Source organism: Zonotrichia albicollis, chromosome 23, assembly GCF_047830755.1.
Source record: "Zonotrichia albicollis isolate bZonAlb1 chromosome 23, bZonAlb1.hap1, whole genome shotgun sequence".
NCBI classification, from domain to species: domain Eukaryota; kingdom Metazoa; phylum Chordata; class Aves; order Passeriformes; family Passerellidae; genus Zonotrichia; species Zonotrichia albicollis.
Window position 1 is genome coordinate 1,405,080 of NC_133841.1, and position 17,722 is coordinate 1,422,801.

General features: G+C 56.0%; 1 protein-coding gene across 27 annotated transcripts in view; it reads left to right on the forward strand.

The window, feature by feature from the left end:
- Positions 1-17,722, forward strand: part of MAPT (microtubule associated protein tau) — a 42,769-nt gene that overhangs the window by 19,731 nt on the left and 5,316 nt on the right. For 2 of the 27 annotated variants that reach the window (XM_074557674.1, XM_074557675.1), the window contains exons 4-13: positions 578-664; positions 2,139-2,204; positions 4,543-5,364; positions 7,306-7,352; positions 8,202-8,423; positions 10,003-10,129; positions 10,585-10,635; positions 11,038-11,303; positions 14,451-14,543; positions 14,691-14,783. In XM_074557674.1, the coding sequence (XP_074413775.1) occupies positions 578-664; positions 2,139-2,204; positions 4,543-5,364; positions 7,306-7,352; positions 8,202-8,423; positions 10,003-10,129; positions 10,585-10,635; positions 11,038-11,303; positions 14,451-14,543; positions 14,691-14,783 (1,874 nt within the window). The remainder of the gene's footprint in view (positions 1-577; positions 665-2,138; positions 2,205-4,542; positions 5,365-7,305; positions 7,353-8,201; positions 8,424-10,002; positions 10,130-10,584; positions 10,636-11,037; positions 11,304-14,450; positions 14,544-14,690; positions 14,784-17,722) is intronic. The other 25 variants (XM_074557682.1, XM_074557678.1, XM_074557689.1 and 22 more) reach the window with 22 other exon arrangements.

Genomic DNA, 17,722 nt, shown 5'->3' on the forward strand with positions numbered 1-17,722 from the left:
GGCAGAATTATTCTGAAAGGAATGAAAGCTGGGCAGAAATGCTGAGCAGTCCCAGCCCTGTCCCACTGGAGGCGTGGGCTGAGTGATTGTTGGGAAAGTGCCTCAGGAAATCAGGACACAGAACCCATCTGGTGCAGGAGGGGATGTTATCCTGCTTTGCAGTTGGAGTGGGGCTGCCAGGACGAGCAGCCAGGGGGAGCTGGGTGTCCCTGTGTCCCAGAGCACGGTGCAGCCATCCTGGGCTGCATGGTGCAGTCAGGGGAGGTGTTCTGTCCTGCTCCAGCCCAGCCGTGTCTCCATGCAGCATTGCTGTGCACCAGGGGCTGCTCTCAGTGCTGGATTTCTGGACAAAAAGGCCAAAAATCCTTCAGAAGCCTAGGGAGAACATTGTGGCACGCTGTGTGCCAGGGGGCAGCTCACGGTGTCCCCGTGGCTCTGCCTTTGCTGTGCCATGCTCAGTTGTTCCCTCCACCAGCTCTGAGTGCTTCTCTGAGCAGCAGAAAGCTCTTCAGGCCCGTCCTGGCCTCCAGAGGGCTTTGCCCCTCAGCAGCTGTGTGAAAGCTGTGTTGTTTTTCAGATGCCACAGCACCTTTAGTGGAGGAAGGAGACCACGAGGAGCAGGGTGGTGCGGAACAGCACGGGGAGATCCCAGAAGGAACCACAGGTGAGGGAGACCAAGGTGCAGCTTCATCTCTTGCTGCAGGCAGAGCAGAGAGCTGGCCTGGTCGGTGCTGTGAGACAGCACCACCAAACCTCTCACAGGGACGCTGCTCCCAGTGCTGCTTCCTTCTTCTGCAGAGCATTCCTCACTCAGAGCTGTCCTCTTGCCTTCCCCATCCTCGGGGAGCTCGCAGCCTTTTCTTCTCTCTTCCTCTGCTCCACATCTGACCATCCTTCTGCCTGGTGGCTCTGTGGTGGCTCTGGCTCCCACCTCCAGGCTCCCACCTGCAGTTCTGGGTTGCTGCTGTGCCAGCAGCCCCTGGGTGCCTGTCCTGCAGCTCCTGGGCTCTGCCCAGCCCCGTGGTGTCTTTGGAGTGGCAGGTGAAAACCAGGCCACTGCAGCAGCGCTGTTGAGGGTAATGCAGAGGGAGTGAAGGGACTGATTCAGCCCTGTGGGCACTCACTGCACCTGGGCCTGGTTTTCCCTGGTTTTCCAGGGAAGGATGGGCCTTCCAGAGGCAGAGCAGGGAGGGACTGTGTGTGGGAGAGCAGGATCCGGGAGGGCAGGTCTGTGTGAGAAATGGGGACGTGTCCCCTGTGCCATAGCCAGTGGAAGCATCAGACAGGACCTGAGAAAAGCAGCAGGTAGGAAAGGGCTTCTGCCAGTGCCAAGCACTGAAACAAACTCACAGCAGTGAAATTTCTGTGCTGCATCCAGTCCCTGAGCTGCTGGCAGAGCCCTGGGCTGTAACATGGGGGCTCTGGTGCAAGATCTGACTGTCCCAGTGTATCCTGAACTGCTTGGAAAATAATGGGGAAACCAGAGGAAGTGCTAGTGTGACTGGAGAACTGTGGCATACCAATATCACTGTTTAAGCTAGTTTGAAAGTAGCCATAGAATATACTGAAAAAAATGCTGGTGGAGACAAACCATCATCATTGTGAAGAAAACCACGCTTCTCTGATGCACCTGTAGTGCTGAAGTTCAGGATTTCTCTAGCTTTGTGTCAGGCTTGGAATTACTGGTCTCACACAGCCTTGGCAGGGTTCACAGGTGGGTCACAGACACCAAGAAGGTGAGCTCAGGTAAGAGACATTCACAGGAGTGCTGCTGGCCATGTAAAGGCCAGGTGAGGGTAGAAGAGGATGTGCATCCACGAGTTTCCTTGCTCCTTAACAGCCTGTTTTCTGCCTGGAAGAGCTTGTGCTAACCTGCCATTTAGGATGTGGAAGCTGGTGAAACACTGCTCTGCTCTGTAGAGCAGGGGCTGAACAGAGCTACCCAGATCCACCGTCGGTGTGGGGAGACTTCCTTTCCTGTGGTACAGCAGAGATCCTGCTCCTTTCTGTGGTACAGCAGAGATCCTGCTCCTTCTGCAGGGCAGCCTCAGCAGGCAGGCACATTCATCCTCCACGCACTTCACCTTAACTCTTGTTTTGATCATGTTTTTCCCCTTCTCTCTCCGGCCTGGGAGCAGCTGAGGAGGCGGGCGTGGGAGCCACTCCCAACCTGGAGGACCACGCTGCAGGAGATGCCACTCAAGGTGGGTGAATTGTCTGCCCCTGGCACCAGCTGGCGCTGCCCACGTGTGCAGCTGGTTGGTGGTGCCTTGGGGGCTCTGTTCTGTGAGGAAATGCTGTGCCCTGCTCTGCAGCTGTGCAGTTCTGCCTGCTCCTGGCAGAGCAGGGCCATGCACGCCTGGGATGTTCCAGCACACTCATTCCAGCTCCTCATACACCACATTTCCCTCTCAGATGGTCAAAGTCACGGTGTTTGTTTGTCCAGCTGTAAAACCAGTGTGCTCTCCAGGCTGGGAAAGCTGATGGACAGAGCTGGGATGTGCTGGGGCCAGAGGAGCTGCTCAGATTGAGCAGAGGCAGTGCAGGCCCTGTTCTCCCACATGAAACCAGCAAATTGTTTAATTACTGTGACTTTCTAGAGTAAAACAGGACTCAAATCTGCTCACTCATACCCTGGCTTCAACATTAAGGGAGTTTTCTCCTCATCCCAGTCTTGGGGAATGTGGGTGAGGAAGGCAGGCCTAGTGGGCAGTGAGTGTTCTGTTCTGTTCTGTTCTCACAGCATTCATTTTGTGTCTGCTTGGAAGGGCTGAAAACCACCCAGGGACCATTTGGCTACCTGGAAAGTTTCTCTTGACTCCCCTCAGTTCAGACTTGGTGGAAAATTGGTTTTCCCAAAGCCCCCAGTGCTGGTTTGATTCCATGGGGACGACTTAGGGGCTGAGAGTCCCTGTGCTGTTTCTGTCCTGCCTGCACTGCACCCCACAGCACTGATTTATTGTGCTGCTTAAAATCTTACTCAAAAGCCACTTTGTGAAGCAGTTTGCTGTGCAGCAAACACAACAAATGCAGTTGAGCAGTGTCTTTCCTCTTCATGGCTCCATTAGTGCACTTAGACATCCATGTCTTTTACAGAATAAATAGGTTTTGCCTTCTCAGCTCAGGGCAGAATTCAGGTTGTTGTTGCTTTCCACACAGAGATGAGCACAATTCTGTGCACTCTGCTCCCTGCAATTAGAATAAAACCTTTGCTTGCCTGGCCAGTGGTTTTTGGACTGTAGGCTCTTCTAAATATGAAATAGTGGCACCGTTATAAAAAAGAAATCAGGATTGTTAGTGGAGGGGTTGAAGTTCTCTCTGCCCTGGTTTTAGTGCTGTTTCTCACCAGGTTTTTACCAAGCCCTTTCTGCCTTGTCCTGGCATCTTTCAGCTGTCACATACAAGGTCTTGGGTTGGTTATTTCACTTAACTGTGATATTCTCTTTAATTAGGAAGGACACTGATGAAAGACCAAGTCGGTCTTGACTTCATCTTTTCTTGTTTCCGTCTTGTTTGTTAATCTGCCAAAGCCACAGTTGTGATCTCAGGGCTCTGATTTAGGCTCTTTACCTGATCAGTGCTCAAAAAAAGAGTCCTTGAAGCTGAACCAGCTCATAATGCAAGAGGCACATTCTTCCAGGGCTGGTGGCTCCAAAGCAATGTACCCAGGTGAATCCTCCATTGCTCAGGGCATCTTTCCTTCAGCTGAAAGGGTTTCCAATAGAAAAGCTCCAGCTCAATTTGAAGACGTGGCTTCCTGCAGCAGTTGTGGGGTGGGATTGTAAAGGTCTGTGTCACACACAGAGCAGTGACAGAACAGAATCCCCTCTTTCACACACATACACACCATAAAAGAAAAGAGAATCAGACAAATCTTTGCCTTTGTGGCCTCAGGTTCTGGGGTTCGAATGTCACCCAGCCCAAGTGATGGCAGAGAGCAGCACTGGAGCTCTCAGGGGTCCCAAACTGCTGTGACCCTGTGGCTGCAGCCACGTTCTTCTCCCCAGTCCTTGCCCTGCTCTGGCAGGGCATGGGAGTGCCCTTCCCAAGCTCCTGGGCCGTGGGAATGATCCAAGGGCAGGGCAGAGCTGGTTTGAGCCCTGAAGCCAGGGCTGGGTGTGTCTGAGCATCTCCCAAGGGGAGGGGAGGCCAGCAGGCTCTGTGAGGTCAGGAGGGAGGGCAGAGCTCTGGCCCTTGGGGCAGGAAGAGATGGGCACTGACCACCAGACTGATGGCCCAGTGGTGGTTTTGGGGAAAATGGGAATGTTCTGTCTTCTGGAAACCACTACAGCTCAACCAGCTCAAGGAGTGCAGGGTGAACCCAGCAGGAGTCTGATCTCAGGTGCTGTTCCTGATTCCCGTGGGGATCAGAGCTCTCTAAAGGCAAAAGCCACTCCAGGAGTGAGCTGTCTGTTCAGTGGGGCGGGGTGGGACTCTCTTTTACCCTTGGTTGCCAGTGGAAATGCTGAATCTCTCCCGTTCTGTGATGTTTGACATGCCTGTGCTAATTTCTTGCCCATGCTTCACACCCCACGTCTCCAGCTCCGGGCGAGCCGAGCTGTGCCAAGCTCCAGCCTGGCCCTCAGGAGCGTGTGGGAGAGGCAGAGAAAGGTGCCAGCCAGCCCCCAGAGCAGGGGCTGGGCCCTCAGCAGCCGCCCCTGCCCCGTGAAGCCAAGGCTCCAGCAGCAGCTCCCACCAGGATCGAGGTCACCATCCCCATCCCCCTGGACATGTACCAAGGCTCTGGAGGCAGCAGTGCAGAGCCAGAGCTGGGCCTGGCAGGAGCAGGAGGCACAGGTGACCTCAAGGATGGACCTTTGTGTGCCAGAGCCACCATCAAGGAAGGTTCTGGTGGACGGCAGAGGGATGAGGAGCGGGATGTTGATGAAACTCCTGGGCAGGGTTTGCCTTCCCTCGTGGATCAGCGCGTTTCTCCGGGACCTGAAAAGGGCTCATGGCCAGCAGCTGCCCAGGAGACTCATGAAGAATCTGATGAAGAAAACAAGTCCAAAGGTGTCCTCAGAGACACCCCAGGAGAGGCACTTGTGGGCGAAGCTGAGTCACATAAAGCAGGAGAGGACCAAGAGGAGAAGCGAGAGCTGCTGGGGGGAGAAGGAGGTGCAGACACCCCCCTGCCAGAGCCTTCTGGAAGTGCCCCCCAAAAAGAGGCTGAGCCCAGGGAGGGAGAAGACTCTGGGCCTGTGCTGGAAACGGCCAAACTCGCTGCTGAGGCAGAAGATGGTGTGAAGGATGAAGGTGCTGCCCTGGGAGAGGCTGTGCCAGCCTCGGGGGCCCGCCGGTCACCCCGGAGGAAGCCGGCTGGGATTGCCACGGACAAGGGCAGCCGTGTCCCTCTGCTCAAAGGTGTGTGCTCCAGCACTGCAGTGCTGCCACCGGGGCTGCTGCTGCTGCTGCTTGGAGCTGGCCTGGAGCTGTGACTGACCCAGAGCGCTGCTGCTCCCTGCCTGCCCTCCCTCCTCACTCAATCCTGGCCTGGATTGACAGACCCCTGTGCTGCGGTTCCCCGTGCCTTGCATGGTGCTGCCGTGTCCCTAATCATGCTTTTTTCACCTGTTTTTTTGTTTTGATTCCCTTGGATCTGTTGGGTGGGCGCCTTAAGTCCCACCTGAGAAGAGGAGGACGCGGACGTGGCTCTGGCATGGTGGCGTGGGGCTCACCTGGCGTGTGCAGCTTGTTCCAGCAGGACACGTGCCATCTGGTTTGCATGTCTGCTCCAGTAACTCTTGGGACTGGCTTCCCTAAAGAGGAGGGAGGAGGAAAACAGGCAAGGATGGCAGGTCTAACCATGGAAAAGCTCCCACGCTGCTCCTGTTTCTTGTACTTTTCCCCTTGAATATCACTGCTGACTGCTGCTGGAGGCAGCAGGGCCTTTTCCCACTGCCAGGCATGTCCATTGCTCTTCCAAAGCATCCTGCTGCCACCCCAGCTGTGGATGGGTGTCCCTGGGTGTGCCAGCTCAGTGCTGGCTCTGGGGGCCCAGCAGGAGCTGCCTGTGAGGCATTGGAACACTGTGTGGGGCTGGGAGGGCAGCCTTGGGTAGAGCTTTGAGCTCACCACTCAGTGCTTGAGCATCCCTTAGACCTTTCCTTTGTGTCCTCCACCTCTCTGGGTTCAGGAATGTCCCAGTCAGGTTACTGGGAGCTGTGGTGAGGAGCCAGGGCAGCAGGACACGACGTGCTGGTGTCTCACCTGTTGTACCTCAGCCCTGGCTCTCCAGGGCAGGTCCTGGGGGCAGCTCTGCCTTTTCCCCCAGCTCCACACATCCCACAGGCTGGCTTGGCTGCTCCCATTGGCCTGGGGATGCTGCTGGGCTTGGGGCTCAGGCAGGAATTGTGGATGGAGCTTTTTCCCCTGGAGCCAGAGCTCATCACTCATTTCTCCTTGTTCCCTGTGGGATCTGCAGCGTGCAGCTTCCCTCGTGTGCTGCAGGCACTGGCATGGCTTGCACTGGAGCCTGGCACCACAGCAGGGTGGGGAGGCACTGCCCAGAGCCAGCCAGCCTCTGATTCAGGAGGAAAAGTTCAATTATTTAATGGTATTCCCTTAAAGGCAGAGATGCTTGGTGGCTGCTTGGCTCCGGTTCAGCTGAATTTGGGAGGGGTCAGGGCTGGATTAACAGCATTCATGTCATCAGGAAAGGGCTGATCCCCCAGGATGAGTTTCCCAGCACTGGGGAGAACACCAGCAGCTTCTCCTCCCAATTAGTTGAAGATGGGGGTGAAAATGGCTTTGTTGTGAGTGCCTCGGAGTACAAACTTCATCCCCTCCCCATTCCTGATCTCCTGATTAGGCTGAGCCAGGTGGAAGGGGCACGGTGCTGGGAGGCAGAGAGCAGCCTGCCAGGAGAGATGGGAATTAACAGCAGCCAGGGGTAAAAGTGCTCTGCAACACCAACTGAAGAACCCCTTAAATGAGATCACAGCGCTGCTGGACTGGGGCTTCCTCCAGTTTGGGTCTCTGTTTATGTAATTGTTAGAACAAGTGGGTGTTCCAGAGGGTTGGAGGGAACTTTGTGTGCTGAACTGGATGGATCCTGCAGGAGCTGGGTGGAAATCTGGGCGGAATTCTCCCTCACAAACCTCCCTGGCGTGTCTGGTCCCCAGTGCTGACTAACACAGCATCATCTGCTGGCTCAGGAGGAATGTGGTGTGCAGGGGTTTCTGCAGCAGGCGGTGGCACTGTCACATCTCTGAGACCAGTATTGAGGGACAGAGAACACCCCCAGCAGGGTCTGGAGTTTCTGACCAGTCCCAGGAGGTGTAACTGTGTGTTTCCATCTGTCAGGTCGTGTTGACAAGGAAGGGACCGAAGCTGATGAAAAGAAACCCAAGGTAAGCTAAAAACCAAAACCAGGGGTGACACCTGTCCATGTTCTGGCTCCTCTCCTGCCCTCCTGCCTCTCAGGAAACCTCCCCATTATGTTCCATTTTTCCATTTGTTTCAAACAATAAATTTGTTTTTATTTTTGTTTCCCTCCCCTGGGTTTGGATGGTGCAATCCATGGGTTCTTTGAGGGTGAGGAAATGATCCAAATCTGAACCAAGCACGTGGCTCATGGGCCTGGGGGGGGGGGGGTTGGAGAAAGCATTTTATCAGCCCAGGGCTGAAAAGCAGCAGCTGACCTTGCTCAAAACTGCACTGGGGACAGGCATAACTGTGAAAAGAGCAAAACATGGAATTAAAACATTAAATTAAATAATCCAGATTATAGAATATCCTGAGTTGGAAGGGATCCACAAGAATCATCAAATCCAGCTCCTGGCTTGCCCAGGATAACCCCAAAAAGATGCTGTGTTGTGTTGTGGGTGAGGAACAGAGTTTAGTAATGGGTAAATCCCAGAAGTTAAACAATATCTGTCACACTGGTAATTTGGAGGAGGTTTAGCTCAGCTGCCCATTATCCTGGTTAGTGCCTGGGTGGGATAATGGACAAGCTGAGGGGAAATGCAGCGGGTGAAGAGTTAAAGATGAGGAACAGAATCACTTTCTAACACTGAAATTGGTTATTTCTCTGTGTACAGCCCTGGCAGTCCCTGCCCCACGCCCAGCTCTGTATTGCACCTTCTAATCCCATTTAATGTCGCCGATCCCATTTTATTTCCCTGCCATGCTGATTTTCTTTTTTTTTTTTTTTTTTGGTTTTTTTTCCCATTTTATTTCATTTCATTTCCACGTCCAAGAAATCCTCACCTTGCCCTGCCAACCCCTGTGGCTCCACTGCCCCCATCCAGCACGCAGCCCCTCTGAAAGCAGCACCCTGCAGCCCTGCCAGTGCCTCCAAACCACCCAACAGCCCTGCCAGTGCCTCCAAAGCACCCAACAGCCCTGCCAGTGCCTCCCAACGAGCCTGTCCTGCCACCCCCCGGCCTGCCAGCACAGGAATGCAGGAAAGCAGAGCCAAGGTAAGGGGCTGGGCTGGGCCAGAGGCCAGGGCAGCACCTGGAGGCGTTCCTGGCATTCCTGGCTGCTGCAGGCCCTTCGCTGTCCCTGGAGAGGGGAATGTGCTCCCTGCAGCCGGGTTTGGTGCTGGGAGGGCACAGCACACAAAGGGCTCCGTGCTGCAGGTGTGCCCCCATTGCCCTGCCCCTTTGTGCCCTTCCTTTGGCAGCTCTGTGTGTGTTTCACAGGTGGGTTGGAGCTGTGCCAGAGCTGCAGGTGCTGCACATTCCATGGCCAATCCTGCAGGGTGAACAGAGCCTGAGGTTTTTCCCTTTATGCCATTCAGACACATCCACACACCCATGGGGAAGCACAGGGGGCGCAGGTCACACAGAACCTGGCATGGTTTGGGTCAGAAATGAGCTTAAATCTCATCCAGTGCCAGCCCTGCCATGGCAGGGGCACCTCCCACTGTCCCAGGGTGCTCCAAGCCCTGTCCCATCTGGCCTTGGGCACTGCCAGGGATCCTGCTCTGGGCACCCTGTGCCAGTCACAGATGCTGTATTTTTACATACTTGTGTTACATTACATACATAAATACATAAATACAGAATTTATCTTCTGTACAAAATTTTGGCAGAACGGGGAAAACCAAAGGATGAAATTCAAAGAGCAGAGGTGTGGCCAAGCCAGGTGTGAGGGTGCAGTGCATGGCATAGCTAAAGCCAAGGGCTCACAGCCTTTCCTGTGCCCTGCCTGTGGGTTTGGGACACAAGGTGTCAACAGGCACATTCCAGGTGTGGGGAATCCCAAGGAAAAGTGGGAGGGGTGCCAGCCTGTCCCTGGCTCTCTGATTCCAGAGGTGCCAGCCCATCCTTGGCTCTCTGACGGGGGTGTGTCACCCTGTCCCTGATGTCCTGCTGTGTCCCCAGGGGTGTCAGCCTGTCCCTGGCTCTGATTGAGGGGTGCCAGCCCATCCCTGGCTATCTCACTGGCAGGTGTCACTCTGTCCCTGTCTCTCTCATTGACGGGTGTCACCCTGTCCCTGACTGATCCCAGGGTGCCACCCTGTCCCTGACCCCCGCTGTGTCCCCAGGGGTGCCACCCTGTCCCTGATTGATCCCAGGGGTGCCACCCTGTCCCTGACTGATCCCAGGGGTGCCACCCTGTCCCTGTCTCTCTCATTGACGGGTGTCACCCTGTCCCTGTCTCTGATAACCAGGGGTGCCACCCTGTCGCTCTCTGATCCCAGAGGTGTCACCCTGTCCCTGACGGATCCCAGGGGTGCCACCCTGTCCCTGACTGATCCCAGGGGTGCCACCCTGTCCCTGTCTCTGATCCCAGGGGTGCCACCCTGTCCCTGACTGATCCCAGGGGTGCCACCCTGTCCCTGATTGATCCCAGGGGTGTCACCCTGTCCCTGTCTCTCTCATTGACGGGTGTCACCCTGTCCCTGTCTCTGATCCCAGGGGTGTCACCCTGTCCCTGGCTCTCTGATCCCAGGGGTGCCACCCTGTCCCTGTCTCTGATCCCAGGGGTGTCACCCTGTCCCTGACTGATCCCAGGGGTGCCACCCTGTCGCTGACCGCGCTGTGTCCGCAGGGCCCGGAGGGGCGCGGTGGCTCCAAGACGGGCGCGGCGCGCGCGGGGCAGGCGCAGCGGAACTCCACCAACGCCACCCGCATCCCGGCCAAGACCCCCACGGCCCCCAAGACCCCTCCCAGCTCCGGTAGGTGACGGTGGCAGCGCGTGCCGGGCGCTGGGTGCTGCTGCTGGGCAGTGCCAGGGGTCCATGGCAAACCCAGCCCTCCCTCAGTGCCTGTGCTCCTGCAGTCTCCGGTGTGTAGCAGAGGCCATTGCTTTGTCCCGTGGGATTTCCTCAAATTTGGAAGATTTAGGCAGCTCCATTTTTTTTTTAATCCATCTGCTCGTTTTCTCTCTGATGATATTCGCAAAGAGCAGGGGCAAGAGGATCAATTCTTCGATTACAGGAATGGAGATTAGCCCATTATGCTCAGAGAAGAAAACCCCAGAAAGCATCAGGCATTGTGAATTTCCATTAAAATGGTGCATTTCACTGGATGTATACATATATTTCATACTTAACCAGAGCTGCATAAAACCTTAAATCAATTAATTTTCCAGCTTTATTATGTTTAAGCATCTTTCTCATTCACTAAACAGGCAGAAAGGAGCAGAAAAAGCCACCTCCTGCAGCAGCAAAGACTGAGAAAGGTGATGTTTAAGGGTCTTCTTTTTTTCTTTCATTTCCTTTTCAAACTGGGGACAGGGCTAAGCTGCTCAGCGATCAGCCTTAGTTAATTGCAGAACATAATTTTGTGAAAGCGCTTCCAAATTTCTAATAGAAAAGTGGTTCTGAGTGTCTTTTGTCCGTGCCACGCTTGGGTGGGGAGTCTTACTGACGATCCAGGCAGTGGAGACCATCTTCCTTCTGGGATAATTAGGAAATTGCCTTTGAATCGCAGTTTTTGCCTTCAAAACGGAGTAGCAGAGAGCGCAGCCAGCAGCCTCCCCCTGCGCTGGGCTGTTGGGTGGGCTCTGGGACGAGGCAGAGCAGCCCCCCAGGGGCAGCAGGGGAGGGGTCCTGACCGGGGCCGTGCTCTGTGCAAACTGCAGGTGAGCAGCCCAAGTCCGGAGACAGAAGCGGTTACAGCAGCCCCGGCTCCCCCGGGACTCCGGGCAGCCGTTCCCGCACCCCCTCTCTGCCCACCCCACCAGCCAGGGAGCCCAAGAAGGTGGCAGTGGTCCGCACGCCCCCCAAGTCGCCGGCCTCGGCCAAGACCCGCGTCCCGCCTGCCGCCGCGCCCATGCCCGACCTGAAAAACGTCAAGTCCAAAATCGGCTCCACCGACAACCTGAAGCACCAGCCCGGAGGTGGCAAGGTAAAAACACGGGCTCTGCTCCTGCTCTGGGGGGGACAGCGTGTGCTGGAGCCTCCCTCTGGGCTGGCACGGCCTCCCTGGAGCTGCAGCACTGGGCATGGGCATGGGCAGGGCTCCAGCATGGCTCCGCTCCACCTGGAAGGGTTTTTGGGGTTGGAATTCCTTGTTCAGCTTGGCCTGCAATTCCTTGCTCAGCTCATGGAGAGCTCATGGTGAGGATCTCATGGGGGAATGGCATTCCCTGGCGGTGCCAGTGCCCAGCAGGCTGTGAGCTGCAGCCCTGAGGGGTGGCAGGGTCAGGGCTGTGTTTGTGAGTGCCACCCTGTGCCCGCAGCAGGGCACAGGAGGGTCTGTCTGCTCCTTCTGAGGGTCTCGGGCTCAGACCCCTCATTTTGCCCACATTGGGGTTTTGGATCCAGCTCTGTTGGCAAGGTTTGGGGTTGTGTTGTGCTACACAGTGCAGGGTGGCACTGCCAGAACTGGTGGCACTTTATCCTTTCAATACTCCCCGAAAAGTTGTTTAATGAGCAAAGTGACCTCTGGGCTTGGGAATGAGTGTCTTGGGTTAAATTCTGCAAGCCTGGCAGGGGACACTGCCTGTCCTGAGGGTGACACTGCCTGTCCTGAGGGTGGCACTACCTGTCCTAAGGGTGGCACTGCCTGTCCTAAGGTGGCACTGCCTGTCCTGGGGTGGCACTGCCTGTCCTGGGGTGGCACTGCCTGTCCTGAGGGTGACACTGCCTGTCCTGAGGGTGACACTGCCTGTTCTAAGGGTGGCATTGGCTGTCCTGGGATGGCACTGCCTGTCCTAAGGTGGCACTTCCTGTCCTGAGGGTGACACTGCCTGTTCTAAGGGTGACACTGCCTGTCCTGAGGGTGGCACTGCCTGTTCTAAGGGTGGCACTGCCTGTCCTGGGGTGGCACTGCGTGTCCTTGGGGTGGCACTGCCTGTCCTTGGGGTGGCACTGCCTGGCTGCAGACCTTGCAGAGCCACAACAAATGTCCCCTGAGTGCTGTGCATGGCACTTTGTGTGAGCAGCTACCTCGGTGGCTCTGGATGCTCCCCTTTGGCATGGGGGGGAGGCTTTGGGCTGGCTCCTCTGCATCCTGGGAAATGGCAGCCTGCTTCTCCATGGCCTTGCCAGGCATTTCCCACCGTGGCTGGCAATTCACTGGCTCTGTGCCACCATCCAGGGGGGCTCTGGAGCCTGGGCAGGGCTCTTGGTCATGAGGCAGCAGCACATGAGCGCAGAGTCCTTTTTGGGGGGGCTCAGCCCTCCTGCCCACTTAGCACAAGACATGGGTTTTTCTTCCCACCCCCACAAACTCTGTTCTCCAGGGATTTTAGAAGGAACCCTTGTTTACTGGAAAACAGTTAAATTATATGCTTGTTCTTTTTAAATCCAGCTTTTACAAGTTGCTTTTTTTCCCCCCTCTCTGCCTCTCTGGTTGTTGCTGCTGCTGAAAGAGTAAGGACAGCTGAATTTGGGACAATCCCTTGCTCTTTGCAGGGGACAATGGCTGGATGCTCTGCTGGGGATTCTGCAGAGTGCTCCCAGCAGAAAGGCTGCAGCTGGAGCAGAAGGGGCTGATCCCAGGCATTGATCAGAAATGGGTTTGGAGCCTGCTCTCTGTGCAGATTCCAGGCTGGGCAGGCAGAGGAACAGCCAGGCTGGGTCTCTGCTGTGCTGCTGCATGTCTGAGCACTCGTGCTGTGGCTGCATCACCCCGCGTGGCTCTGGCACAGCTGGGCCCTGATTTGCGGATTAGTTGGTGTAAACTGGGACAATCCTGCTGGAGGCACACACCAACAGCCATGGTGCTCCGTGCTGGAGAGCCTGGGCACTGCAGGGAGCTCTCCTGGCAGAGCAGGCTGGGGCTGGGATGCTGGATGGAGCCCAGGAGCCTGCCCAGCCCTCGGGAAGGTGACACTGCTGGGGGCTCTCACAGGCTGAGACCTGTGGTTTGTCACCTGCATTTACAGCTCTGGGGGCTGTGAAGGCACTCCAGGCTGTGTGGGGCAGGAGCAGGGGTTGTCTCCACCCTGGGGCTGTCTGGAGGAGCTGCTCAGGTGCCTGAGGTGGCTCCAGGGCAGCTCCCGACACAGCCAGGGGGGAAACAGGCCCTGGGTGGAGGCAGCTTTGTGAGCACAGAGATCAGCGTGCAGGGAAGGCTCTGGGGCTGCAGAATGTGCTAACAGTGGTGCCCATGTGGCCCCAGCCCTTCCCAGCCACCAGGGACTGGTTAGGAATGTGCCACAGCACTGGGGTGGGGCTGCATCCCTGGCATGGAGCTGCATCCCTGGCATGGAGCTGCATCCCTGGTCTGGGGCTGCATCCCTGGCATGGAGCTGCATCCCTTGAATGGGGCTGCATCCCTGGGATGGAGCTGCCTCCTTGGCATGGAGCTGCATCCCTGGTCTGGGGCTGCATCCCTGGCATGGAGCTGCATCCCTTGAATGGGGCTGCATCCCTGTGCTGGGGCTGCATCCTTGTCCTGGGGCTGCATCCCTGGGATGGGACCTGGGGCTGCATCCCTGGCAGCATTTCTGGCTTTCTCTTTGCAGCTGTGGAGGGAGTGTGAGTGCAGAGCAGAGCTGGGTGTCCTCTCCCAGTGCTGGGCACTCAGCTCCTGCTCCCCAGGATTAATTCTGTTTGCCCAAGGCTGGGTGTGCCTGGCCCAGAAGGGGATTGTGCTGCCTGGCATGGAGCTGGAGCTGGGCAGGCGTTTTTCTCTCAGCTCCATCCCTGGTCATTCCACTGGCTGTGCAGGGGCTGTCTCTGGGCCCTGCTGGGGTCTCTGGGCCCTGCTGGTGCCCCAGCCCTGCCTCCCAGTGGGTTTGCTGTGCTGCCCATTGATTCCCTGCTCTGTTCAGTGGAAGGATCCAGGCTGAGCTGTTTGCTGGTGTTTAGCCTGGGACCCAGGGCTGCAGCACTCCCCAGCCTGTCCAGTCTGGAGCTATGACCTGCCCACCTCCACCTTCCCTTTCCAGCCCAGCAACAGACAAATCTGTGCAGCAAGGCAGTGATTTAGGTTTTCCTTTTTGCTGCTGGCATTGGAAGGCAGGTTCCTGGTTTTAGGGCTGTAACACATGGTCAAGCTGCAGATGGTCATGTTGTTTCTCACGCTCTTTTCTGGCTACTAAAGGTGCAGATAATTAATAAGAAGCTGGACTTTAGCAGCGTTCAATCCAAGTGTGGCTCAAAGGATAATATCAAACACATCCCGGGCGGAGGCAGTGTGAGTACCTTCACACTTTCAATGCTCTATCTTAGTGCTGATGATAACTGGCATGTTGTGTACACTGAACTGCCAATGCTATCTGCAGTGTCCCTGCCAGCAGATAGCTATTGGTGACGTGCAATGACTCTTTTCTGGCTACCAAAGGTGCAGATAATTAATAAGAAGCTGGACTTTAGCAGCGTTCAATCCAGGTGTGGCTCAAAGGATAATATCAAACACATCCCGGGCGGAGGCAGTGTGAGTACCTTCACACTTTGAATGCTCTGTAATAATCCTGATTTTAGTGGCATGTTGTTACACTAATCACCAATGCTATCTGCAGCCACGCTGCTGTCACATAGCCATTGGGGACGTGCTGTCATTTAACCCCTTAACCCAAAAATGAACCCTAACGAGTCCTGGACATGCCTGCCATGGACAGAACTAACTGCCCCGTGTCCAAACCACGTCTGTAACCAAAGATCCCAGTAACCCCAGGGCTCTGCACTGCCTGGAAGCCTCCTGGGCTGTGGGGTGGGCCCCTGGCACTGGGTGATGCAGGAGATGGGTGGGTTTATGAGCAGACCCAGCCCTCATTGCTCAATGTGCTGCTAAATTGGACATGATCCTGCCCAACATGTGAACGTGCCCGTTCCCATCAGGCAAGTATGATCCATGCAAATATTGAGTTTCTCCTTGCTAATGAATGTGTCCAGCAGCGCCCACGGGGGCTGAGCCTGAGGTATTGTTGAGCTAATTGATTTGAGCACTGGCATTTCCAGCTGTTCCCACATAAATACCAGACTCAGCTTTCAGTTACTGTGCCAGAAACCTGGAGAAACTCCACAGAGGTCGGTGGGTTTACAGTTTGGGTCCAGGAAGGATGCTGGGCCGAGGAAGGCTCATCCCTGAGGCCCCAGGCTGTGTCACTGGGGCTTGTGGGGCCTGCTCTGAGATGTTCCCTGTGGGTTTTCCTTGATCTCTGTGGACGCCCTCCCTGAGAAGCTGAGCCTTGCAGAGGGCTTGGCAGGTGAACACAGGGACACAGCTGGATTTGCAACCTCTGGCTGAAATTTGGGGTCACTCTGCAGTTCCCTGCCAGGCCAGAGGAGCTGCTGTGCAGAGCTCAGAGCCCTGTGAAGCAGCCCCATGGTTGTTCCTGTTCCTTGCTCTGGGCTGCCCAGGGTGAGCTGGGCCAGGAGCTGGTGCTGGCCATGAACCCCCAGTGCTGTGGCTGGTGATGAGCTGGTCCCTCCTCCACAGAGCTCACCCCGTGGGCCTTTGCAGCTGCTCTGGGTTGAGAATTACCTGGATTTTCATCTGGGGGGCCCTGCCAGAGCTGAAAACCCCATGGGCTCTGTTCGATGTGGCTGCAGCAGCTCTGGGAGCAGCAGGGGCAGTGTCAGGCTGTGCTGGGGCTCCTTGGGAGGGGGCAACAAGAGACCCCAGGGCTTTGGGACATGGCACAGCCCCTGCCCAGCCATCCCTGCTTCCCTGGCCTTGGTGCCTGGGCTTTGAAGCTGTGGGTGCTCTGCCCAGGGCATGCCCCAGGCAGGAGTTGGCATTGCTGGTGCTGAGGGTGGGATCCCCAGGTCTCTGGCACTGCTTTCCCAGGCAAACAGATCTGTTCTCCTTCTCCTTTCTTGCTAAAACGGGGAGGATCCTTCTCTGCTCCCCAGCAGGATGGGAAGGGATGACAGAGTCCTGTCTGTCACAAAAGGGGCTGGGAATGAGGGCACAAAGTTCCATTAATTGCTGACTGCTTGTTCTGGAAACGAGAGGACTTTCAGTCCCAGGTCTCAGTGGTGCCTGAATTGCTGAGAGACCCTTCAGGGTCACAGCTGGGATTAGAAAGGCCCCAGCTGCCCTTTTTGGGTCTGTTTCCTGCTTTCCAACCAAATCCAGCTCCTCTCCTGCCCAAGTGCATCAAACTTGTGACCTTTCCCTGCGCTGTCCCCACGTCTGTGTCACGGTGTGCTCCCAGACCCCGAGGGGTTGCTTTCCTCCCTCTCTGTCTCCTGTCGAACGTGCCCTTTGGTCTGTGTGAGCAGCAGAGACAAGGCAGGGCAGCAGGGCTCTGTGCCTGGGGCTCGTGCTCCTGTTCCTGGCTCCAGGCTGGGCTCGGGGTTGTTTCTCAGGGCTGTGGCACTCACTGAGGGTGCTGGGCCAGGTGAGGACTGCAGGATGCACCTTCCCCTGGCGCTTTGGTGCTGGGACGGGGAGCAGTGGATCCTTGGTGATGATCTGGGGGCTGCTGGGAGGAGCAGCTCCTCTCACACCTCCCTTTGGTGCTGGCCCATCCTGCTGGGGCTGCTGAGAGCACCACACTGCTGGGCAGCACCGAGAGCAGCAGATGCTGCCTGGAGAGGCCAGGCTGCCCCAGAGCCACCCTGAGGCGTGGATGGTGCCATTTCTCCTGCCCAGCCCCACTCACCCAGCAGCAGCTGCCCCTCAGGGCTGGGGGAGCCCCCCCACCAGGCTCCAGGGTGACCTGGGGGGCTCTGGGGGTGTTTTGTCCCCCTTGTCTGGTGCTGCTGCCGTGGCTGCCGTGTGTGTGCCTGCCCTGAGGCTCCTCCCTGCTGTGTGGCTGCTGCCCAGCCCTGCAGCCCCGCGCTGTCCCTGTGTCTGTCCCGTGTCCCCCTGTCCGTGCCACGAGCGCTCTGGGGACGGGGGGGGATCCCTGCAATGCTGGAGCCCAACTCAGAGACATCGTGGGCAAAGCACAGCAAAACGGGGCTTGAATGTCACAAAATGCTGTTGTGGTTCAATACTTTATAATTGCCATTTTAATTTCTATGATGTCAACTCCAGATATTTAGATTTTGCTTTGCTTTTTTTTTTTTATTCTTTTAACCCTTATTTCCATTACAGCATTTTTCAGAAATGCATATTTTGGTCACTCTTTTGAAAGTTCTGTGCACATTGATCATTTCTGTTCTTTCAGTTTTTGTGGACATAAGCTTTATGTTTTACACCAGAAAAGGTATTTATTTTTTACGTTTTTCTCTCTGGTATATCTCCTCCTTTTGGATGATGTGTATGCAAATCTTAAATTAATTACCACTCCACTTTCTCTCTCACTTCGAGCACTTAAAAATTGCCTCTACTCCCCGCTCTGTGGAGAGGTGATCTCGTGCATGCTGACATGTTAAGAGGCTCCTGCACACGGGCATTAATGATCTCCCATTTCTGATGGC